The 26,926-nt window shown below is 43.3% G+C and overlaps 1 protein-coding gene across 1 annotated transcript in view; it reads right to left on the bottom strand.

Moving 5' to 3' along the window:
• The window catches only part of GALNT18 (polypeptide N-acetylgalactosaminyltransferase 18), a 226,063-nt gene that overhangs the window by 71,184 nt on the left and 127,953 nt on the right, over positions 1-26,926 (bottom strand). The window contains exons 2-3 of the mRNA XM_075188471.1: positions 24,461-24,650; positions 14,320-14,486 (exon numbers count right to left, since the gene is read on the bottom strand). Coding sequence (XP_075044572.1) covers positions 14,320-14,486; positions 24,461-24,650 — 357 coding nt within the window. The remainder of the gene's footprint in view (positions 1-14,319; positions 14,487-24,460; positions 24,651-26,926) is intronic.

Genomic DNA, 26,926 nt, shown 5'->3' with positions numbered 1-26,926 from the left:
CAAATACATTAAGGGTCAGATCTTTCATGGGAACTTTTTACCCCAAGGACTATACACAGGACACGCGGTCACCCCCCTAAGGTTAGAGGAGAGGAAATTTCACAACCAGCAAAGGAAGGGGTTCTTTACAGTAAGGGCAGTCACAATATGGAATTCACTGGCAGGGAAGGTTGTGATGGCAGATAGATATGTTTAAGAAAGGGTTAGATAAATTGTTAGCGGAAAAGTGTATCCAGGGATACGACCGTTAATTAAAATGTAGGACATTAGTGGATCCAGAGAGAAATAGGACTGTAATATCGGGTCAGGAGGGATTTTTCCCCCGACTGAAACAGATTGGTGGTTACTTCATCTGGGTCAATTTCAAATATAAGTGAGGGATTACAGGAAATCCAAATAGATTGAACATGATGGACTGGTGTCTTTTTTCAACCTCATCAACTATGTTACTGTAAATTGTGATTTAATAATAATCATCATTAAACAGCTAAATCACTTGGCTATCCCAGATGTATTAAATTGATAAATTGAGGCGTTAAAGGATTTTTCTATTGCCGTTGCATCACCGCACATTGAAATAGGCGCCATAATTCCTTATAATACATGTTGCCATTTAAAGTAGAGTAGCCTATTCCAGGTGATGCCGATATCCAGTTTCTCCCTTGACGGACTGTTCTCCAGTCACATGACGGAACACGGTGACAATGAGTCATGTGATACAAATACAATGTATATCTTACTCTATCAATATAAGTGGTGACATCACTAGTATCCAAATATAAGGGTATATATTATACAGGATATTTTATTGCTTCATATCATGTTAGCAAAGGTAATGTAAGGAGAATAATATTTTACAAACTGGGATTGTACCTGTAAAACAGGGACACTTTGATCCTGAGCAGATGTATCTAAGCCTGTAATGTGCTGTTAAAGTCTCAGAAACCTTTGTGCACAACCCCAGCATGGCACGTTCACTGGACTTTGTCACGATTGAATCTTTTGCATTTTAAATATTTTTATTCAATAAATATTCAGATATAAAGCCCTAATATTGAAATAGATAGTATGAGCTTGCGTCCACCAAGCATAAAAATGGGGAATAGCGCAGTGCATTTGGTCAATTCTAAAAAAAAAAAAAAAAAATAGGGACAAATCTGTGACTATGATACAATAATCATTTGCAATATTGAGAGCTGTAGTTTCCTCACCTCCATCTGACTGCACAGACTTTTCTCTGCAGTCTGGAAAAATGTGGATTATCTCACAGCAGTCCACTAACCAAATGCCTCCCAATGACTTGATTGCATAAAGAGATATTCATGACCAGAGCGATGACTGATTTAACACTGGGATTCACAGGAGACAACTTTCAGCGCTGTCGGCGTTAATAAGTCATTTACCGGGGCTGCATCACAAGCGTAGAATCTACAATAAGCCGTGATTGAGAATGACACGCTCTACTGGAAGAGGAGTGAACACAGGAATACAAAGAGTGCAACAACAGTTATAAAAAGTGTCTGTGTTGTTGTTATAAATTATAAACATACGTGTGGGATGACGATGCAAAACCAGCGCCGGACGATCATGTTACCGTAACTCTGCACCTCTGCGAGGCGGCCTGTTCCACCAGAAACTCAATTTGCAAGAAATTTCAACCCTCTCTAACCAGGGGTGACACATTTTGGGGTCTATTTATTATCCTGTGATGAGCCAAAACGCCAGAGAGAACTGCAGTCTTGGCAGGGGAATGGTTATCACAGGACTTCCTGCAATTTATGAAAGGATTAACGCCGGAAACATCTCCAATTTCTCAACCGATTTCCTGTTGCTCGCTGCCATCCTCGTAGACCTCTATGAGAACAGCAACGACAAGCAATTTATCATGTAATGCAATTCAGGGTGGTGCTACACGCCTTTAATAATCCAGCTGAAGCCGCTTCAACTTCGCTGGACGTCAGCCGCGAGGGTACATCGCACTTCTTACTTTCGACAGCAGCGTTAGGCTGCCGGTGAGTAGGAAGCAAAATCATGGCGGAGGGCTGGGGGTCTTCACAGGGGCTCCCAGAACATCCCTGGCATGGTAAATAGCGGCGGTACAACATTCTGTATTGATGATATAAGAAGAAATACAGAATGTTAATTAGTAGAGATATGGCGGCCGTGATACATAGGTCCCTAATTGCTGCAATTTCTCCACTGACTGCAGTGCTTTCACTAAAGGGTCCGTTCTTGTCACAGAGTATTTTAATTCATTGTGACCCCTGATCCCAGCTGGAATCAGTTATAGGGAGTAATATGCACATTAAGTCTGATTCTGATCTGCAGTGAGAAAGGTCAGCAGTGAGAGGAGAGCAATGTAACTCTAGGAATGCCCTTTCCGTGAGCACAGATCAGAGATTCCACAATCACGTCTCTCCCCGAGGCTGCACGATACACGTCTGCATCATACACAGGACACGGGCTGCAGCAAGGTAACGTAATACTGATATAATTAGAGATGCTCAGGCTCGGTTTCCAGAGAACTGAAAATACCCGAACTTAGCAGATCCGAGTAACGAGCCGACTCGGCACCTTCACACTTTTTTGGATTTGAAAACGAGGCAAAACATCATTGTGACGTCGTTGGATCTCACAATTTTTGGATTGCTTTTTAAGATCCAACATAGCGAGGGGTGGGAGGGAGGGGGACCCCATTTTTCTTTTCTGCCACTGCTGTGCACCAATGTGTCCTAGATGTGCTAGGACCTGCCGTGTGTTTGTGTCATTGCTCTGTCGCTTACCATCCAGCCAGGTCGCTGCAGTATTTGTCCGAAAGTGTATGATAATAATATTGTGACCTGTGAGGTGGTCAAAATTGACTGCAAATTACTTGAAATTAGTGGTATTGAGGTTAATAATAATGCAGGAACAAAAAAAAAGCAAAATTATGTCATTTTAGCAAATTTTAGGATTTTTTCTAAAAAATCCAAAAACAAAACCAAAAACAAAACCAAAAACACACGAGGGCGGTTTTGCCAAAACCAAAATTCGAAGCTAATCCACATCCAAAACCAAAACCAGTTCACGGGGGTCAGTGAGCATCTCTAGGTATAATACACAGGCACATATGAGGTGTTGCTGGCTGACCACGTAGATACTTATAGCTAATAAATGTCAATGCTAAATCCTACATAAAAAGAGATAACAAAAACTACAACAACATCCCATCTACCCTCCACCAAAATTATATATTGTCCCATGAAAATCCAAAACACAGAATAAGTTTTCTGGACAATTTTCCACCAATGCAGAGAATAACTGTATTTTTATCATTGGATGTTTTGTAACCACTGCTTTGGCCACAGATAATCTATCTCCCAATCTCCGGCCAACGGCAGCGCCAGGTTTCTCCCAAACAAAACGTTTGGTGTTTGACTCCAGCGTGCAAAGAGCGAAGATCTGCAGAGAAGCCAACACCAAATGCAGGGGGTGAGCACAGACCACCGAGCCAGACATTGCTGTTTGTTCTAAACTAAAAACCACAGGCAAATACACATGTTTGTGCCTAGCATATCGGCCTTCTCTCTTGGAATGTCTAGGAGGCTAGGTCACCCTCCCGCATCCATGCCTTAACGGCTTTGTGACTCCGGAAGAGGAATAACATCGGAGGGGAGTTAGATAAAGTTGGGAAGAACGGGGCCTAGTAGATGTAATGGAAGCAACTTGCTTAAAGGTGGAAATGTCTTTGGGTTTATCTAACAATCATATCTGCAGGCTCTAACAACCCAATGTCAAGACGGCATTGGATAGAGTATAGGCCATAGAGGCAAATGATCTTCCACCATATGGGTAAACTATTACCCTATGGCCTCGTGCTGAATAATGGTTTCTCTTTCCTGAATGGTCTTTAAAGTGACCACCAGTCAGATTGGATGAACAACGGTTGTCTCAGTGATGTCACAGATTTGCAGCGTTTTGATTGGTGGCCTCCACCATGTGACACGTCCACTTTCATTTCCAGTCTTCAGATTGAGCTAAGACCACTCTAACATTTCATTCTAAGGTCTCTGCAACTGCTAGAACGATACAATCAATCGCCCCAATTCTATAAGAAGCGTAATCCCGATAGGTGTCCTATTTTAAGTAAAATCGCAGTGTGCACACCCAGAACCAGACCATACGCCAGAGAACACAGCCACGTCATAGGCAAACCAAGAGGGGGTTTTCTAGTGCCTGTAAACCCCCCTCCCAGCCTGGGGCACTGTATGCTTGAGGTGGCTGGACCCTGCCCCGGGACCAGCCACTTTGCAGATTGTGTGCAGATCGTTTCTGTCTGCACTGTTCACAGCCATCTCTCCCCAACAAGGATTGAAAGCAGCAAGAACAGGTAGGAGAGAGCTGGTCAGTTCTGATACACTCAATCAGGACTTTGTCCTGACTGTAGGGACAGTTGGGAGGTATGTCCTGCTTCACACAGCTCTTCTTGAAAAGGGAGAGCTGTGTGCCCCTAACAGTAGTGCACACAGCATTGCCCGTGTTTATGATGGGGATAGGAAGAGTTGGAGAGCAGCCAAGCACTGTCTAATATTATAGCCACGCCCCCATGCATGCTGGTCACACCCACTGGCGGCGTGGTGTGGAAACCCCCCTCTACAAATCCTGCGTTTGCCCCTGCACATCCAATTCATCTTCGAGCACAAAGGAACCTTACTACAGCCTACGATTTCAGGGGCGGAACGGGGAGGGGACCGGGCGTATACACGTAGTCAGTGTACAGTAAGGACGTGCCAATCTGGAGCGCACACAGCAGCGTCTAATTCAAGCTTTGGGCATCTCTCAGGTACATGGTTTTCAGTCGTATCTCTTGCACCAGCTACAGGTCAGGTGTAAGTGCTGATTACTAGTGATGACGGCTGTGTATACAGCTAGAACATGTGTTTGTATCAGGAGCAACTGTAACAATGTATTTTATGTACAGTAGACATTAATAACATCCTAATAAATGTATTTTATGGGGGAAAATATTTTACTGTCATAAATGTATTTCTTTTTTTAAAAAAAAAAAAAGCACATTACGTTCGTTTTGTGTTTGGTAATGAATCAGGCCCAATATCTTTCTTTTTTTTTTTAGTGACAACATAAATGGGCCCAATCTCTTTAACGTCACTCTGGTTACCCCAGATACTGACCTAAACCTAAAGGGATCCCGGAACAGAGCGCCAGGACCATAAGTTACTCATCTCCCCTGAAGGATGAGAGGACGTTGCCCCTCGTTCTGTGTTCACTAATTGTATCCTCCGGGGATTAGCTCTCTTCAGACGTCTGACCATGTATCAAACCATTTCCATGACAGCGACAGGGCTCCAGCTGCGCCAGGAGAGGAGACGCTGGGTCTATCGAGCACGGAGACGTAATTAGCCAGAGAGATCCTCAGCGACGTCTTGTTTGCTAGTCAAAGCGACAGGGCCCATCTAAACGAACGTCTGAAGTGATGCAGTAACACAGCGTGAAGTGGAGATTGCTGCAGTTATAATGTACACTGTTTATTACAATTTTTTTTACGGTTTAGAGAATGCTGTTATGTCAATTAGATGTCAAGGCTGAAAATATCACAGACGAGTCGCAATAATAGCGGCGTAAACACACAGCGGTTAGTGGGAATGTGCGCCAGCCTGCGAGATCCCGCGGGGATGGGGGGGCACACGAAAGGTCAGCGCAGTATGAGCCACGACCGATGCTATAGCCTCGACCTGTTTGTGGCTGGATCACTTAGAAATAACTTATTGTATAAATTTACTTATATAAATAAGCGCCGTGCGCTATTTCCTTTAATTGCAGATGTGCTGGTTTTGTTGTATCATGTGGCACTCTGTATAGGAAATGCATTCTTTTCTGAGGTATTTGATGCAATAAGCATTTGTTTGAGGAGCCTGTTGTGCATCTTCGACAGGAAGTCCTCATTAAATCTATTCAATGTGTGACCAACACTTAAATACACAACAGGGAGTCGTTACCTGTATCCTGCCTGGATAAAGGGAAAGGATTCTGTCTGAACATTGTAAACAGCACGTGATGTAGGATATCACAGATAAGTGTAAACTTAGTTAAGTATAAATTGCATTTAAATCCATGTTTGGGGAAACATATTGCATCCCGATACTAAAAATAACTCAGACTTCTTGGGGCCATCAAAGAGTTCAGGGGGCTGGCTAACCCCCTGCGAGGCTGTGTCCGAAACTGTATAAAACAACACTGGTTTGTACTGAAATGTATCATTATTGTTCCATCTGACTTGGTACCTTCCACCAGTGTGAACTGTCCTTTTCAGGACACTTGAGCTAAATAAACATCACTTGCTTCAAGACCTGCCTGACAACTTCTTCGCTGCCGTAATTTCCTGTGACCTACAAATTAGACCAAAATCTAATCCATTCCCGGCTGTACTGAGGTTTGGACCCAGCTTTCCAGTACCCCCGCTCTGCCCGCTACCCAGCAGCTCTGGCCAGTGTGATAGGCCAGGGGAGATCCATCCACAGCACCCTGATCTGAAGGAAGAAGTCAGTTACCCAGAAGGAACGTGGTTCTTGAAGCCGTGAAGGAGTCCAGGAGTCCAGTGGTGGCAGCAGCTTGAGCCCCTTCTACTGCGGCAAGAGGGCGCATTTGGGATAAGGAAAGGGATCGGTGGCAAGGCAAGCCCAGCCAGTTCCCAGCAACAACAGACAGGGTGGCATAGGCGGTCCATTCTGTCACACCACTGTTACTGCGAAAGAATGAGGACAGCAAGTGACAGCCAACACCCGGCTAGTCATACGATAACAGGAAGACCCGGAGCGTGTGGTCCTTATGTGATAATGCGAAAGCAGGTACAGCCCCGTCAGCATGGGGGTGACACTTCCTTCATAGAGACAGTAAACCTGCATGAGTGAAAATGCTTCCTCCAATAGTGTAAGACAAGAAACCTGCGTAGGGGAAAACGCTTAAATCACAGCACTGTTGCCAATATTGCAGAAACCTTTATTTGTGCAAATCAGTAGACGCTCTGTATAAAATTACTTTTTATTATAAAACACAGCTGTCCTTTAACTAGGGTGTATTGCAGTTTGGAATAACACTGTTACAAAAGTATCTTCATTATTATGCCCCTTTTTGGGACTATGATGCCCCTTCGCCCATCCCCTCCTGGCATCACCCGATTCTATTTGCTGTCCAGAAATGTATTACACCGAAGAGCAATCTCTACATTTCCTTTTTAAAGGCCTCATTGTGCATTGTGAATCCAGCTATAATCGCAGCACAAGATCCATGTACCCCCCGCTCCGCACACACGCCTCTCCGACACGTCTCTCACACGGCCCATTCATCACACGGCGCACTGAACTGACACGCGCAGACAGATCCGTGTTGGTTTTTCTACAGAAACAAACAATTTTATTCACAAGCTGAAAATTCAATTTTCTGGCAGATTAGCTCGTCAATGTATCTTTCATATTACACAAGCAGTTAGTTGCAGCGTTCCGGCATTGTGTATCCGGAGGGAACCCGCGAGAGCAGTAATTGTTCCTTCCGACGAGGAACCGATGATCCGTGTGGTTATGTACAAACATCAAACTCTAATGTCTCTAATCCTCGGTCTGTGACTGTTTATACTGCAGCATGTGTCATGTCCAACGCTGCTGTATGAAACAGGCTTCTATCTTTAGAGGACTTCAGCTTATTTGTTTGCATGCGTCCTCATGCACCTAGTACTAAACTGGTTGCAGTTTTATTTCTAGCTTTTATAGGCATATTTATCCCAGGGTGACAAGCCCTATAGTGAATTAGATTTTCACTGGGAGAAAGGATAGCACAGAGAGTGGCCCCACTTTGGCCTCACTCCTGCCACAATTGCATCATCGCTCCGCTGGGGTGGGGCCAGAATGATGCCCTTCAGTGTAAACGGCATCCTTGAGGAGCCAGTCCTGCCCACTCAGATCCGGGAGAAAGGCCTGCTCTCTTGGGGGTCTGGAAGAACGAATGAAATTCTGCCTCCGGCAGAGGCTGCCGGAGGGGTGGGCCAGACCCACCAGGCTCCCCTCCAAATTTTGCTACAGGTCCAGCCAAGCTCCGTCCCTGTGGACAGAGTTGTTTTAAGTTTGTTGCGCTGGATACAAACACAACTCAGTTGTGCTGTCTGCATTGGCCTATGTGTCCTATCCAAGCCAAAACCATTAAACAACTCTGCCTGATGATGCAGAGAAGGGGCTAAAAGGCAGAGAAATAAAGAAACTTTATAAGATGAAACAAAGTCATTCATAAAATTGCAGTAGGACATGTTTAAGCCATAAAATGTATGTCATCTAAAGACAGAGCCCCCTTTATTTAAGTTAGTGCCGTTTAATCTGTATGTCTGTATACTGCAAGTTATAGTTGTGATCAGTGATCGAGAGAAGTAGTACTAAGCACTGACCACACATCTCAGTATACAGAACAAGAGAAGTGGTACTAAGCACTGACCACACATCTCAGTATACAGAACAAGAGAAGTGGTACTAAGCACTGACCACACATCTCAGTATACAGAACAAGAGAAGTGGCACTAAGCACTGACCACGTATCTCAGTATACAGGACAAGAGAAGTGGTACTAAGCACTGACTACACATCTCAGTATGCAGAACAAGAGAAGTGGCACTAAGCACTGACCATGTATCTCAGTATACAGAACAAGAGAAGTGGTACTAAGCACTGACCATGTATCTCAGTATATATCACGCATCTTTTAATATGTAATGCTGGTTATTTTTAGTAAACACCCCAGAAACAGGCTTCCGTCTGCCCCCCCAGAAACACCCTGAAGGTGAACATTACAGAAGCATCCAGCTAAACCTACTCACCATTTAATGTATCAAATCTAGTTTCATTGTGAAAGGGAAATTGTCAGAAAAATTCTGTTAAATTATTTTTATTGATTACTCTTAAGCCCATTATTACCTTTCGCACCTTTGTGGTTTCGCAAAGCTCTGTAACGTCTCCAATTTGCCACGTTAGAGGAGGTTTGATAGAGATTAATTAGCAGCTTTTTCCAGTTTAATTGGTAACTCTGAGAATTCTACAACAGTTTAGAGCGATTGGCGGATTAGTCACTTGTCAGTGACAGAAGAGAGCGTTCCCATTACAAGAGAGAACCTGGCTCACAGCTACATGTCAGCTCGTTCAATCCACGGCCTTTCATTACATTTTAATGGCCACTGGTTGATTTATTACTTGCCACTTTTAATTGCCGTAACTAAAACATCACGTTGTTTGTGTAACATGGATGGGTCTTATAAGCGCCAATTGAAATGCAGAAGGCTGGAGAGTGAGGATGTCGCAGAAAAAGGGTGCAAGACTCTTAGAAAAGTGGGAAGACGAAATGTCGATGCTGTTTTTCACCATCACGTACGACAAATGCGTCGATTGGTCCAAGATGGCAGCATCGCATGAAATGAAGACAACATCCCCTCATTTTCAGGAAAAATAAGTGGAAATCGAGACCATTTTAGGGAAAAATTTAGGGGGCGAATTAAATTCCGACCAGAGGTCCCATCGGAGCCACTCCCCACTCCTGAACGGAATTCACCCCTAAAAATGTATAATAAATAGGAGGAGAAGACCCTAAAGTACGAGTAGGTTGTACTTTCATGTGACATTTACCAATGTACAATTACAGGTGGACCCACAAGCACCGTTTTACAGTCGCAGTTTCAAGGACCTGGAAGTTGGTGCAGATTAAAATTAGTTTCGTAAAAAAATAGGCCGATTTGATCAAATTAAAAGGTGGTGCAGGTCCCAGATTTTTTTTTTTTAAAAAAAGAGCTTTGTATCTCCTGAGTATTTGACACCTTTTTTTTTTTTTTTTTTTTTTTAACCAGGACACAGAAACTTGGAATGTGATGGCAGAAAAGAATCTATAGAACCACGGAGTCTGCTGTCGGAGAATCCCTGGACTTGGCGCACAGATAGTGGATAAAGGTTTGATAAAGGACAGGAGATGGCGCCTTGTAGACAAAAGATGGACGCTTGGGTGAAGGACCGGATTCCAGCGCAGAACTTCAGGGACCGGCTTCGGGTCTTAATGTATCAGGGATTTTACTTTGAGTCTAGGCCGGATGTCTGCATGCAAATGATGCAATCATGTGTTCCCCAGAAGGGGTAAAACAAATGGGTAGTCGTGATTTATAGAGATCATAGAGGAACGGATAAAAGTGTGGAAACTTAATGCATCAAAATAACAGGAAGAAAAAAAATGGACGCAAAAATCTGAAAGCAGAGGTCAGAAAGACGGTGATGTCATCTTCATCATCATCATTTATTTATATAGCGCCACTGATTCCGCAGCGCTGTACAGAGAACTCACTCACATCAGTCCCTGCCCCATTGGAGCTTACAGTCTAAATTCTCAACACACACACACACACACTAGAGTTAATTTTGATAGCAGCCAATTAACCTACGGTACCAGTATGTTTTTGGAGTTTGGGAGGAAACCGGAGCACCCGGAGGAAACCCACAAACACGGGGAGAACATACAAACTTCACACAGATAAGGCCATGGTCGGGAATTGAACTCGTGACCCCAGCGCTGTGAGTCAGATATACTAACCACTGAGCCACCGTGCTGCACCAACTAAACAAAAAAGCAGTTCCTCTTGGTAAAATGCGGTGGTACTCACCGTCACAATGAAAGAAACTCCGCCACCAGTATGGGCGACTTGAAGAATCCGAGCCTGACATGTCCGATGAAAGTGTAATTGCGACCCTTTATAAAAAATGACATTTGGTAATCGCGACTATGCGACATCCCGCTGCTAGTAAATGACGTCACTGGAAAACGTTTTCAAATGGCGTCATTAACTAGCACCCCCAAGGCTAACATTTGCTAGCCCTCCCCTGCCGTTAACAAGTTTAGATATTCATTCTTTAATCATGTAAAAAGCAGGTAGTGCTAAGCAGGAGTTTTGGCCTGGACGCTCACATCTGTGGTCAGTCCGCGGGCTCGCCCGCTGCGCGCAGGACGGTTTACGCAGAAATCTCTCAGATCTCCCGACACGCGGCAGATTGGCTGCGACAGACCAGCATTAGTCCTGGTCAGTGTTATATAAACACCACTTCTGCAACCAACGTAGTTTACAGTCAGATCAGAAAACTCCTGCAAGGAATCTGTGTGATGGTAATTACCGTACAAAGGGCCGTTCTGTAAAACACTCTGTCCGGGCGGTCTGTGTGCTGAATATTGTTCCAGAAAAGACATCACAGACTGTTTAATCTGAGACTGGACATATCCTCGTGGTCAGCAATATGATGTCAGCAAGTGGCAGGACATCCAAAAATTAACAGGATTATCTCACACTTTGCCAAAAAAAAACTACAATGCACCTAACCACAAGGCTGGATAACGTCCAGGGACGGGGGCAGCGCAGATTCTAAAACTTCGCTGCACAACACAAGGAAGAGATAGCTGTTATTTATTCTGTGTCAATTAAATTTTCTTCTGCTTTATATCTGAAACTTGCAGTTGTTACCACTGGAGCTTACTCAGAATCAAGGACATCTGCACAGTACAACTTCTCTTTCCCGGCACTGCACTTCTTAACACCTACTCTTCTTCTGTAATAATAGACCACAGAACCATTTCTAGTGCCCTGTAAGCTGGTTATAATTCTCATTTGCACAGTACAACTTCCGTTTGCTGGTTGCAATACTTAGAGTCTGTACATATCATCCTCTATACATAGCCTTGGTAACACAGATGATGACTGTCTATTTTTCAGGCTGTAATCCATTAAGTCTAACGCTTACAAAATATTGAGTATAATAAGCAAAACAATTCAATAGACGAGAAGAGCGAACAATGGCGAGCGGCGAAGGCGACAGACTCTGCGCGGAGATTGGCTAGTCAGTCCTGGTAACTGCGCTCAGCGTGGAGGTGAGGTGACCAGAAAGCTGATCTCTTATCTATCCAGCAATGAACTTGCATTTCATTTACACATCAGCAGTGAAATTAGAGCCTTCGCTTTCACTCTCGTACAATGGGGAGTTAATAGCCGTAATGTCAGCCGCACAATAAACCAAGGCTCTAATGGAGAAAAAAACACTTATCCAGCTTTTAAGAGTAAGAAGGTCTTACTCTCCGGATAGAAAGGACGAGTGTGGGGGAAAATTACTGGAGACTGGAACACTTGTATCATCAATTTCCGTGTGTCATTGTGCTAACCACCTTAATCTCCTGTGATGTACACCGGCACGAACGACCGCATCTCCCCTAAACATTATTACTTAAGATTATATCCTTACGGCCATTGTTGTTGTCATTTTCCACACACCTAATTACCCCGTAACACGGCACCGTAACACCAGAGGACACGGACCGAGCGCCGGTCTCTCTCTATAATGACACAAATGTATTTCCATCTCTCAGAGCGGATGGCGCAGTCAGGGAGATGGTAATGGTGGCTCCACTACCGGGCTCATATTTAAGCGCTACGGAATATGTTGGCGCTATATAAATAAATGATGATGATGAATTATGCAGGGGCAGCCGGACAAAAGGTCTGTCATTTAGTTTCACACTGGAAACTTTACAGAAAAAGTACCGAGGTGGTAGTACTGTATGTTCAATGCTACAACATAAACATTCAGGGACAGGTATAAAACTTGGTGCAGAAGAAAAAAAGATGCTGGAATCCACAGCAACCAGTCACATGTCTGCTTTGATTTTTAACTATATGTATATTAAAAAAAAAATCTGCAAATCACCAAACACCTGCTCCTATAGTCACTGTGAGGAGCACTGATACACAAAACAATGAGACAACAAATGTCATATACATAAATATAATCACAAAGCACCTATTATAGCCACTGTGAGGAGCACTGGTAAACAAAAATTACAGAGGGAAATGTCATATACACAAGCATGATCACTAACCACTTCCTACTACAGACACTGTGAGGAGCACTGATACATCAATAAAGAGGAGGGTAATTTCATACACACAGATATAACTAAGCCCCTTCTCCTATAGTCACTGTGAGGAGCACTGATATGCATAATAAAGAGGAGGGAATGTTATATACACAGATCACCAATCACTTCCTACTACAGTCACCGTGAGGAGCGCTGCTTCACAATATAATAACAAGGTGAGTGCCACACACAAACATGATCATCAAGAGTCTCTTCTGTCTGTTGAACGGGGAGGGGTGTGTGTGTGTGTGTGTGTGCAGATTTTAGGCATGGTGTTCCAAATTACAGACAAACCCTTATCCGATACACCCCCAGTACCACGTGCTCCGGATAATAAGTCCCAGACCTGTATATAAGTCTCTCCAGAGCGTTACTATAATACACAAGTACAGTTAAGAATTGACAGCAATATATAATATCTGTATAAACACTGAGTGACCCATTATTCATTCTTAATGGTAATTAGAGCAGATTTGGCAATGTCAGCTTTTATCCTCTCCTACACATGAAATAATCCGCCCCGCTGTGGTGAACGCAATCAGACTCAGACTCAATCAGTCACCTTGGTTTGCATGTGATGCTCTGCACCTGCCTGATGGTGGGAGAACGGAATTATAATTTCATTATTTTTTCAATCACTGCCTGAAACTTGGCAGACGAATCCCTGCAGGTGAGGAGGGGTAGATGTTACGCTCTGAGTGACGTGCGGGATATTTTAGATAAAGATCTGCGGTTATATCACCAACGCTGTCTGCTGCTTGGACAGCGGATTTGTTTTGCGATTCTCTCAGGTATTCGTGAAATTCCAAACACATTCCAGCTAAATGCCGTCACAGCGCAGACAGTTTATATCGCAATGTACAGTACAAGACAATCAGGTTATTATACTGGCAGAAGAAATCACTGTAGAATTTACATTCTATCTTCTGACTTTAAATCCAATAATGTAACGGTCATTAGACAGGACGTTTCGGCTGAAGAGGAGGGCACCTAAATGGACAGGGTGCAGATGTGGCTGCATGCGACAGGTTAGGGGAACAAAAAGCCTCATTGCTTGCAAGTTTCTTCTATATCAAATACAGCGATTGTTCTTTTGAAAGTTGTAAATTACTTCTCATATTTTGCAGACGAACACAGGGGTCCACTAGAATTCTTTTTGTTTAAGGAAAACCTAAGCCTCTCAAATATAGTGCAAAAATCCATTTCTGGCCCCATGGATAGATTGCATAGAAGAGGCTAATTCCCACCTGTGTGGGCATGTACTGTATGTGGCAGCTGATTGGAGAGCGCTGTGGCCAATCAGCTGCTGAATAGAATGCACGCCCCCGTCCTTAGTGCCGGCCAATCACCTACCGTTATTACTGTTGTCGTCCACCAAGATGATCTCTTTGAGAAGCTCGGCCGGAGTCCTGTCGATGGCAGAATGGATTGATCGTAGGATGACTGATAGAGCCTCGTTCACAAATATGAAGACGATGCTGACCTGGGGGAGGTGCTCTGCGTAGGACAGGTTTTTACATCTGGAACGAGAAAGACAATGGAGAGAAGGATCAGTATTTCTTGTCCTACATCGTACACCATGGCCCTTATTTACAAAAGTTTGTGCGTAGGTTTGGGGTGTAAAATGTGTCAAACATTTGTGTGCGTGTTAAATCGCACATATCTCAAGATACGTCCAACACAAAACAGAGCAGTATATCTGTGTCAGGTGAGACGAGACTTGAGAGTGTTAGAAGTAAAACGTATCTGGAGATAGGTCCAAGTTTCATCGCCTTCACCAGGGATTGTACTACCTATACATGTACCCCTTACTGTACTCTGTTTATCTGCCGATGGTCTAAGATACACTCAAACTTAGGTACAGACGTATTTGGATGTATTTATTTTTTTCAAGGAGTATATAAAACTCAATCTATAATTAGTTAATATAATAACTGAGCCGTTTCCCGCAGTCTGCCAGTGTCTTCGGTGTAAGCATGGAGAAGTTTTTGATTGGGTTACAACTGTATAAATATACAACGCACTCTTCAGTTTCCTGATTACAAATGTCCTTACAAACCAAAAACATAATACCCAAAGCTGCAAAGCGATAAACTTACTGTAGTCCACCTACCTACGGATGTTTATTTTATTTAAGGAATGTACAACCGTAAGTTAGGATCCGACAGGTTAGTGCCTCTAAATGCTGACTTGTGTCTCATTAGTGACTGAGGAGCAACAAGGACAAATATTGTTCATCTTTTCCTTATGGGAAATTTAAGGAGTCAGGAGGGTGTGGAAATGCTCTAAGAAAAGTGTCTAGGACTGCTCCCTAAGGAACAAGCTTAAGTGGCAGTAAGCCTGGTGGTGACTACTCTATCTGGGTCTGCCAGGGATGTGTCCGATCTGGAGGTTTCCTTTGCCTAGAGAAGGGTATGGAAGAGTTTGGACTGTAAGCTTTCAGATGTCCTTTTTGCTGAACGTACCCTCTGATCCGGACACAGTCAAGCAAAATTATATTTAATAATAATATATGGAGTCTCATCATCTCGATCCTGTTCAGATATGAAATCATTTCCAAGACCATAAAGCAGCCGGTCTGATCTGCAAGCCTCCATTTATACATTACACCAGTTGTCGGCCTTGCTAGACAAACTCACGCGAGACGGAGACCCTCACCATTGTCTAAAATGAACTGGTTAGGTGATCGTTATTATGATAAAAACACAGAATGGATACAAATGTATTGAACTTGAGGATCTGAGTTACATATTAGGAGGTCAGAGCAGTGGTTTATCTATAGACATGTATACAGAAGACCAGAGAGAGAGGCTGAGGTCAGAGATTGGACAAATCATGGTTTATAGGCAGTGAGTACATATGAGTCAATGTAGCCACCAGGTACTGTCTTCGTGTTATTAAGCAGTAATGTCATAGCAATGAGAATTATCTGATTATCTGTAGTTACTGTTCTCTCTTTCAGTACAGATCAAAGTCTACATCTCCGTACGAGACAAATCTGTGATTACTTCCCCAGCTTGTTGTTCCCGGACTCTCTCTCTTATTAATATTTATGAATTTCTCAACTGATCTCACTCACGCAATCCCTTTCCAAGTTGCTGTGTCTTTTACATCTATGGATTCGTTGAAAGCGGCAGTGTGTGCGTGTGTGTGTATGTATGTGTGTGTGTGGCTCAGGGCAGCTTGTTAAATGTCTGAGTCATCTTCACAAACAGTTCATGTCATGTTGATCTGCCATGAAAATCAAATGTGTTTTTTGGATAGAGATCTAAAATACCAGCATTGACTACCGTATATGTGCACAAAACTGCTGGAGAAAGAATAATTAAAGGGGTGCTCCGCATTTACAGAAATAGTCATTGCCCGGGTATATATATTTTCTTTGCTCTTGTATAGGTCAAAGTTCAGGTCTGTAAGTGTATCTACGCAGCAGAACTGTTGTATCTGATGGAAAGGAAAATAATTAACAATAGCGATCACTTTACTTCCAGGATCCTAGATGGCGTTGACTATCGGGGTGAAGCTCCGAAAATTGGAGGTTGATAAATTGGCCGAGTCCGCAATTCTCATGGAGAATTATGGGGACTGCAGTATTCTGCGATCGTTAGCCTAATAAGGAATATATCTAGCAAAGGGGGGAAATTCCATCATTTTCAAGTTCTGAATCTGGTCCACCATTCTGCCCTGTATTTCTACATTTGCATTTTGGGGTCTATGTATAATGGATGAAGACTGTCAATTTATTCTGCCATGTGGTGCAGTTAGAGTAGCACCAGGAACACTCAAATTCTGCCGCAATATGTGCAAATTTCAGCGCCGAGCGCAGCATCGGACGAATTCTCCCAATTGTTTGGGGGAAATTCAATTGGGTGCGAGATGCCGCAAAGTGTCTTACTAAAATCTCTGCTCATTTTCCCTTGGGTCCCATAGAGATGCGAGGGAAAGTGAGCGGAGATTTTAGTGCCATATAGCTGGCAATGTGCGGCACCTCGCAGCTCACTGAATCCGCCACTTCCTGTCTTTGCAGCGTCGTATAAATAAATACATACAAACCACAACAGAAAATTGTACTGCTATCGTCTCGTACGTCTGTCTCAAACACTTTTAATCCAATGCTGAAAAAGAGACATTAAGGGCTAACTTCACCCATAGCTGAAAATTCTGCACAATATCACGATGCAAAACCAAAATCACAAAGTGGCTCTACTAAAAAGATAAAACAACCAGTATGCTCCGCCAGAATAGTAGATTTCTAAGATCGTTTCTCTCTATAGCAGTGGTCAATGATCAAACCGCCCATCAAACTATACACGCGCAGTTAAAAATGGAATTTAAAAGCGCCAGATATATTTAGAAAGCCTAGAGTGGGGCACGGTCCGCTGTATTAAGGGGTTTTAAGCAATGTGCGAATAAAAGACGGAACAATTGCTTTCCTCACTTTTAAAACTGAAAGGCGACCTTGAGAGGGTGTTTGAAAAAAGTGTTAGAGGCGAGGTGTCCGTTGCTATGGTTACTAAGTAGTGACGGAAAGAACAAATGTCTTGGGCTCCTCGACAGAAGCAAAGACACCGGGTTTGAAATGGAGATTGTGTTAGAGGGGCGCAGATCACTTCTGCAAAGTCTCACGCACATTCATACTGGCCGATTTATTAAAGCATGGCGATAATGACTTTTCTCTTCTGCTTTTTAAATGCTTTACTAATTGAATGAACACACATATATGTGTGTGCGTATATATATATATATATATATATATATATATATATATATATATATATATATATATATATATATATATATATATATATAATGTATTACCAATATTATTAGATTTTTATTTGTGGAACTGTAACCCCAGAGCCCAGACGCTGGTGAATCAGTAAGTTATATATTTTAAGGTTTGTTTTTTTTTTATATAAATTGCATCAAAAATGGATTTTTTTTTTATTGCCACCATAAAGGGGGGATAATAAATCGGCCTCCTAGCTGCATTTAAAGGGACTGTACCATTTAAAGCACCTCCTATAAGTAGTAAATTAATGTGCGTAATTTAGTGACGTGCTCACCAGCCTGAAGGCTGCACCCCTGCCAGGCAAGTCTTTAAAGAGACAGCCATGTATTTGGGATATGGAAAGTTTTTAGACCATCACCATGGAAGCTCACGGCCGCTTCAGAGAATATATAGCACCTAATTTTGCAGCAAAAACACCTAACAGAGGGGAAATGACAGCCTTGTTTTTTGTTGATGACGTCAGACCGACTCTGGTCCACGCTCTGGACGCTACTCACCCGCATCAAAGTGTCATTTACAAATAGTGATTTGAGGTTGTTAATCAGCTGGCGTTCTTAAAACTTACTTTGAAAGTATTTTCCCCCTTTTAATTCATTAACACCTTCCTGCCTGGGGCACTCTAAGCTGCCAGGGTTACCCAGCACTGCTGATTACAAGGGGCACGTACAATGAAGAACACTTGCCAACAAAACCGAATACGCAAAGGACATTTCAGTTCACTCTCACAGTCACCCTAATATAATGATTACTGTGGCCCTGTCCTCTGCTATGGTACATTGGGTTGTAGGTTTATCAGAGGGCGAAAAGATTTATTGCCTGCAATAATGGGCGTTTTCTGGTCGCTAGGGCTTCTGTTGTTTCATCCTATATATTTCATAAAAGATCATTTACTTCTAAATATTTTTCAAATGACCTTGGGGGGTGGGTAGGCTGTTGCAGAAATCTGAGCAAAGTAAAAAGAAACAAGTTGTTATCAAGAGGGGCGTTTAAAAGGTACTGAAGAGGTTTCTACGAAAACTATCCAACCTCTCAAGTTGTGGGGGAAACGTGAGGTCTGCTGTTGAATTGTTCAACTAGTTCCTCAATTCTCATGATGTCACCAAAGACGGGGGGGGGGGCAGGTGACCACCAATGACAAGAGGTTGCGGAGGAAGACCCCACTGACCCGGAGACGTTGCGGAGGAAGACCCCACTGACCCGGAGACGTTGCGGAGGAAGACCCCACTGACCCGGAAAGGATGCGGAAGACCAATGAAGACATTTGTGAGTCCAAACTCAGGATTGACACAAGTGGTAGTAAATGGGCATCTATACAATGTAAATTATGTTGAGCCCAAATAGTTAGTCCCAGACCAGCAAGAATTGAGACACTGGAACCACAAACGTCTCTGCTCTAAGTCTAAAGTCAGGAGGAACCCAAGGGAGTGAAGTCAGGGATATAGAGATTAAGCAGGACACAAAAAAACTAATCAGCACAAAAGAAAACAAAATAATTTTGCTAACAATTAGTGAAACATTATTTCTCCTTATTATACACAGGTGAAACTTCCCCTTTGGCACCATCTGTAGAGCCCGGTTTCTTTTAGGATTAATAAGCCTTAAATAGCATTAAGCTCCCTCCATCTTCCTGTGATATTTCAGTATTTATCATGTTCAGCGGTAGTAATCGGATACCTTTTATTCTTGTGTTGTGTAAAGCGTTCGGTACAATTCCTGCACTATATAAAGGACCTTTTATGTATGTAATGATCCTATTTATATTAATATTTGTATTTCAGTTCCCTCCCTAACAATATCCCCAACCTTCATTACTGGCAGATGATGAACTAATTGAAATTCTGTAACAAAGTGGATTTTAGGGGAGGTCGCCCGACGTTCCCTCGTCTGTGAGAAAGACGAGTTGTGGTCATTTAAATTCCAACAAGCGGCACATTAGAGTTTGCAGTTAGTCAATCAGCTAATTTGTTTTTAATTAGATTCAACCATCATTACTCCTGACCTGCATTACACTGAGGGCTGATACATTTTATATTGTTGTATATTCTACTGATGATCGCTGTACCGCAAAACTCCCTAACGCTGGTATCAGAGGCACAGGAACCGGACATTATACTAAAACAAACGTAGACCTGGAGATGGTAATGTGGCCCCCACTGAGGAGGAGCACATTTCCTGTAAGAAATTATCTGCAGCAACAGAGCTTCATTAAGAACCGCAGATGTTCTGTAATTTATATAATGATGTAGTAACAGGTGACACAGTGGTCGGAATTGTCACCAGACTTGGAGATACAGGCTGGGATGTTCACCCTTGGGGTGGCTAGGGATGAGGGAGATCTCCATGCAGCGATGCCTAGGGATGAGGAAGGTCTCCATGCAGCGTGCCTAAGGATTGGGGGGTCTCCATGCAGTGTGCCTAAGGATTGGGGGGTCTCCATGCAGTGTGCCCAAGGATTGGGGGGTCCTCCATGCAGTGTGCCCAAGGATGGGAGGGTCTCCATGCAGTGTGCCCAAGGATGGGGGGGGTCTCCATGCAGTGTGCCCAAGGATGGGGGGGTCTCCATGCAGTGTGCCCAAGGATGGGGGGGTCTCCATGCAGTGTGCCCAAGGATGGGGGGGTCTCCATGCAGTGTGCCCAAGGATGGGGGGGTCTCCATGCAGTGTGCCCAAGGATGGGGGGGTCTCCATGCAGTGTGCCCAAGGATGGGGGGGTCTCCATGCAGTGTGCCCAAGGATTGGGGGGGTCTCCATGCAGTGTGCCCAAGGATTGGGGGGGTCTCCATGCAGTGTGCCCAAGGATTGGGGGATCTCCATGCAGTGTGCCCAAGGATTGGGGGGTCTCCATGCAGTGTGCCCAAGGATTGGGGGGTCTCCATGCAGTGTGCCCAAGGATTGGGGGGATTCTCCATGCAGTGTGCCTAAGGATGGGGGGTCTCCATGCAGTGTGCCTAAGGATGGGGGGTCTCCATGCAGTGTGCCTAAGGATGGGGGGTCTCCATGCAGTACGCCTAAGGATGGGGGGGTCTCCATGCAGCGGTGCCTAGGGATGAAGGGAGTCTGCATGCAGTGTGGCTAAGGATGGGGGGATCTCCATGCCGGCGGGGGCTAGCGATGTGGCTTCTATGCAGTGCGGACTGATAATGGGGTCTCTGAGTTACAGGGTTGGAACTACAGTCTCTGAGCAGGGGGAGCTGGTAATGGGGATTCTATGCAATGGTAACCGCTATTGGGGTCTATGTAATAAAGCTTCCAGTAACCGCTATATAATACAGCCAGGTTTATGTCTATAAGACATAATGGGACCGCAATGGGGTGTGTGAGGGTACAGTTTAAATTAAACCTCACATAGACTCTTGAAGGTACAGGAGAATATTATGGGAATCGTCTCGTACTCAGATATCCTGGTTAATCACTATACAGTCATGGCCAACAGTTTTGAGAATGACACAAATATTGGTTTTCACAAAGTTTGCTGCTTCAGTGTTTTTAGACCTTTTTGTCAGATGTGTCTATGGTATACTGAAGTAACAGTACAAGCATTTCATAAGTGTCAAAGGCTTTTATTGACCATTACATTAAGTTTAAGCAAATAATCAATATTTGCAGCGTTGATCCTTCTTTTTGAAAACCTCTGCAATTCCCCCTGGCATGTTGTCAATCAACTTCTGGGTCACATACTGACTGATGGCCGCCCATTCTTGCCTAATCAATGCTTGGAGTTTGTCAGAATTGGTGGATTTTGTTTGTCCACCCGCCACTTGAGGATTGACTACAAATTCTCAATGGGATTAAGGTCTGGGGAGTTTCCTGGCCATGGACCCAAAATTTCGATGTTTTGATCCCTGAGCAACTAGGTTATCACTTTTGCCTTATGGCAAGGTGCTCCATCATGCTGGAAAAGGCATTGTTCATCACCAAACTGTTCTTGGATGGTTGGGAGAAGTTGCTCTTGGAGGATGTTTTGGTACCATTCTTTATTCATGGCTTTGTTCTTAGGCAGAATTGTGAGTGAGCCCACTCCCTTGGCTGAGGAGCAACCCCACACATGAATGGTCTCAGAATGCTTTACTGTTGGCATGACACAGGACTGATGGTAGCCCTCACCTTTCCTTCTCCCGACAAGAGTTTTTCCAGATGCCCCAAACAATCTGAAAGAGGATTCACCAGAGAAAATGACTTTACCCCAGTCCTCAGCAGTCCAATCCCTGTACCTTTTGCAGAATATCAGTCTGTCCCTGATGTTTTTCATGGAGAGAAGTGGCTTCTTTGCTGGCCTTCTTGACACCAGGCCATCCTCCAAAAGTCTTCACCTCACTGTGCGTGCAGATGCACTCACACCAGCCTGCTGCCATTCCTGAGCAAGCTCTGCACCTGTGGTGCCCCGATCCCGCAGCTGAATCAACTTTAGGAGACAGTCCTGGTGCTTGCTGGACGTTCTTGGGCAACCTGAGGACTTCTTCACAACTATTGAACCTCTCTCCTTGAAGTTCTTGGTGATCCGATAAATGGTTGAATTAGGTGCAATCTTACTAGCAGCAATAACCTTGCCTGTGAAGCCCTTTTTGTGCAAACCAATGATGACTGCACATGTTTCCTTGCAGCTAGCCATGGTTAACAGAGGAAGAACAAGGATTTCAAGCACCACCCTCCTTTTAAAGCTTCCAGTCTGTTATTCTAACTCAAGCAGCATGACCGAGTGATCTCCAGCCTCGTCCTCGTCAACACTCTCTCACCTGTGAGAACAAGAGAATCACCAACCTGATGTCAGCTGGTCCTTTTTTGGCAGGGCTGAATGCAGTGGAAATGTTGTTTTTGGAATACAGTTCACTGTCATGGCAAAGAGGGACTTTGAAATTAACTAATTGCAATTCATCTTATCAATTTTCATGACATTCTGGAGTAAATGCAAATTGCATCATAAAAACTGAGGCAGCAGATTTTGTGAAAAATAATATTTGTGTCATTCTCAAAACTTTTGGCCATGATTGTACTGTAGTAGTGGATACAGTGTTACAGTCTAATATCTATACGAGAGATTTTAGCTTAATGTCAATATGCTTCATTTATATAGTACCAGCATTTATACTGCTTATAAATAAAGTGTAAAGTTTAATAACAATGTATAATAATACTCTATATTACTGAAGCCATGAGCCCTTCACATAATGATCCGCCTATATATAAAACCTATTCAATCACAACCACCTCCCAGCAGTATCACAAACACATTACACATTTCCTTGTATACATTAATACTAATTATACACATAAAGCAGTTGGCAGTTTAACAGTTCTCTATAAGTCTTAATGTACAGAAGAGGATGAATAATAACTCAGTATTAACAGATCTAAGGAAGTTCATCTAATGAAACACATTGTAACGTTCTATTTTAATTTATCTGCAAACCGTGACATTAACTGAGTTATGTTAGTTTAAGATTTTATCAATAAAACGCTACAATAAAATTCCTTTGTGTTACAAAGTTGCAGATCTGAAATATTTGTATCGGTGGGCACCATAAAACCAGATATCTTGTGAATATTTTCTTCTGAAGGAAACACATTGGTTTATAATGAATCGGTGACTGGTTCTGTGATTACAGGATGGCGTGGCCTTGGGAGAAGCGAGTCTCTCCTGCTGATTGGCTGTTCACGTGGGATGCGACTGGAATGTACGTTTGTGTTTTAGAGTCTTCCCTTTCTTGCTCAAAACTAATTTACTGCAAACGTCCTTGTAGAAGAGAATTGTTTAGCAGAACACGATGTCCTGAGAAGTCTGTTCAAGCATATGGGACATTTAAAGTGTACCGGTCACTTATAGAGAGGAGGCCGCCATTTTGTGTCCTGGACCTATATTCAGCCTATCAGATCACTTTGTGGCTCATGTCAAAGTGAGGTCACTCCTTCGTGGTGCATTCATTGGTTGTGAAAGGGACGGGTTCCGTTCGGTATAGCTGATTCTTGCCATATTTGTACAGGATACACCACTCAAGGCCACTGTCATCTCTAATTCATGGACCCACAATTGGAAAAAGTTCTACCAGACAAAATCCTGTATAGAAGGGGCACTGTACGGGTTGAAAGGAGGGTCCTAAGTACCAGTGGTTGTCCCAGGCTCCTTTGGGGCACCGAGTCCAATAGCCACCTCGGGCATCGCCAGCGTAAGTCGTAAGGGCACTTGCTGCTTGTGATTACCTGTCAGCCTCTAAAGGAGACTAAATAGCAGCTGGCTAATATAGACGATACCAGATCTAAGGCACGTTGGGAAACAAGCCAAGGGGAAGGGTACATGGCAGTCCCAAGGAGAAGATGAGGACAGGATCCTGAAACCAGATAGGAAATGTTTATGCACTTGTTGCACAATCAAGGGACGAATGGAACAGACGGGCTGGATAGATAGAACCGTGACTACCAAGGGACACAGGTAATGACCTAATCAAACCTTAATAGGTCTCAGAATAATTACAAGGTAGACAATCCAGGAGCCAGTGGATGGTGAGCACCTAAACTCTACTGGTGAACAGTGAATCCCAGCAGAAGAATGAGGCTACCCCAGCGCGGTATAATATGTTCTAAATACCCTTCAAAAGTGCGGTACAGATATATGAAGCACAGGGAGTGTGGGATAGACAGTAAGACAGACTTTAACATGTTTGAATGCTTTTGACTGTATGGGGTAACAAGTTCTGGGCAGGTTACTTACCCCGTCGGTCGCAGGTCTGGCAGCGACCTGTCCAGCGGTAAGCGGTCACTCAGATAAGCGTTGTACCCGTAGTACTGGAATTGTTTTAAGGCGATCCTTCTGTTCTCTGGGCTGAGGTCCTGACCCCAGTGTGCGAAGAGGGAGGAGTCTGTGAAGGGCTCGACGACCTCTTCTGCCTTCTGCGGGGCCTCTGCAAAACAAGGACATGGGGAATTAATTATAAAGCTTAGTCCTCTAGACATACTGCCGTGAATTAACATTTAAATCGGTCACATATTCACATTCGAGAGACGCTTGTTTTGCGCTTAACCAATAATACATGAGAATGTGGCTTTATCAGCTCACTGGGAGCAATGACCCAAAAACTACTAATGGGTGTTGGGTAAAAATCCCATTTTAGTTGGACTTATCCCTTTATTTAACATACACATCTCATTTTAACCCAAGAAAGATGGCTTTAGACCTCGCCACTAAACTACAAGTGCCAGCAAAACCCACAGGTTGCCAAAGCGCGTTTAATCCTGTAAACTGTCAATTTACTAGATAAGACCCAAGGCTTTTGATCCTTTGTGACCGCCAATCACAATGAAAGCAATGGATCAGCTCCATTAATATTTTATATTGTTTACCTTAGCTGACCTGGCAAAGCATGCTGGGTATTAATCTTAAAGGTGCTGCGCAGAGAGCCTGCAAAATAATGAATATTGGATAAGGGCGGCATCGCGATTCTTTTGGATGAACTGTTGGAGATTTAACTGCTTAAATTATGCATTAGTTTGAAGGGTGCTTCGTGCTGAGTCCACAGGAATTGGGAGGGCTTTCAATAAACAAAAAATAAGTTTACAGTGAAACAGCGGCAGACAAATTCCTATTCTCCTGAAGTTCATATCAGGGCTCATGTAGACTTAGATGCAAAACTTTTTGTTGTGTAAAATTAAAATTTTCGTACTATGCATTTGCAAAGATATGCACAAGCCCCGATATACACTCAGGCGTGTCTTACACTTAAGACTACTTGTGTATAGAGAGGTGGTAAGGGGGGGAGGGGGGTGTTCAAACATAGGCCAAGTACATTAATGGGTGTGTTCAGGTATACGCAACCGAGTCGGACCTATGACACAGACGCATATCCGTCTTGCTCACCATACAACGCAATGTATGTCTACATGTCTTACGTAAATTGCCAACCAACTCTAATCAGCCCTATAATACAGACTTGGGCGTTTTATGTTGGCGCTGGTACATACTAAACATGAATAGGATTTAGTCAGGAGATCTGCGTTTGCTGTCTGCACACAGTTGAGGCAACCTTTATGAGAAGACAACCTATATTCATCTCTGAGGCATGCAGATGGTCAAGCACTGCCTCAGTGATGTCACTGCTTTCATGTGATTTGATTGGCTGCATGGTGGCTTAGTGGTTAGCCCTTCTGCCTCACAGCACTGCTTGATTCCTGACCATGGCCTTATAAGTATGGAGTTTGTATGTTCTCCCCGTGTTTGCGTGGGTTTACCCCGGGTGCTCCGGTTTCCTCCCACACTCCAAAAACATACCGATAGTTTAATTGGCTGCTCACAAATTGACCCTAGTCTCTCTCTCTCTGTCTGTGTGTGTATATTAGGGAATTTAGACTGTAAGCTCCAATGGGGCAGGGACTGATGTGAGTGAGTTCTCTGTACAGCGCTATGGAATTTGTGGCGCTATATAAATAAATGGTGATGATGATGGTGCATCCTCAAAATAGCCTCCACCACAGTCATAAGTAATTCACAAGGGATTACTTTTACTTAAGAATAATGTATTCATACCTCTCAAATGTTTATGTAAAAGCTAAGGACAGTCTTTTTGGACAGAGACCCAGAAAAATCTTCAAATGTTTATAGAAATTTGTACCAACAAAAAGTACGAAGTCTTTATAAATACACTGGATCCTATATTACATTATATTGTAATGTTAGAGTTAGCTATATTTCTGTAATAGGCTGTACAGACCATGGCCCTGGCGCTATTACAAGGCTGTTCGTGTCCTGCCTATTACACCCGCGCTGTAAGTCTTGTGGTTAAATAGAGCTACACCTTTAAACCGCAGATGCAGCAATTACGGCGTAGCAGCCAGCGTCTAGTGATTACCCTTTCCCTGAAATTGCATATTTGCATTATACAGCTGAACTAGTATCAATTCCCTAATGTGATTACAGCCTAAACAAGGTTAGATTAGCATATGTAATTTACTGGGAGAAAAAGGATGGGGAAAAAATGGGTAAACGCATTGATTTCTGGACTTTAAATTCAATGAAATTTGGTTGTTAGTGAATAGAAATACGGAATAAATCGCTGCACATCTCACCGAAAATGTATTTCTCTTCCCAGAAAGACCTTTTAAAAGCTTTTTTTAACCCTTGGCTCATGAATGTTTATAACGCATTATAAATTTGAAATTTTATCAGAGAAAATGCTATTTTTGA

The sequence above is a fragment of the Mixophyes fleayi genome, chromosome 10 (genome assembly GCF_038048845.1).
Source record: "Mixophyes fleayi isolate aMixFle1 chromosome 10, aMixFle1.hap1, whole genome shotgun sequence".
NCBI lineage: Eukaryota > Metazoa > Chordata > Amphibia > Anura > Limnodynastidae > Mixophyes > Mixophyes fleayi.
Note: the sequence above shows the minus strand (reverse complement) of the source record. Positions and strands in the feature narration are given on the sequence as shown.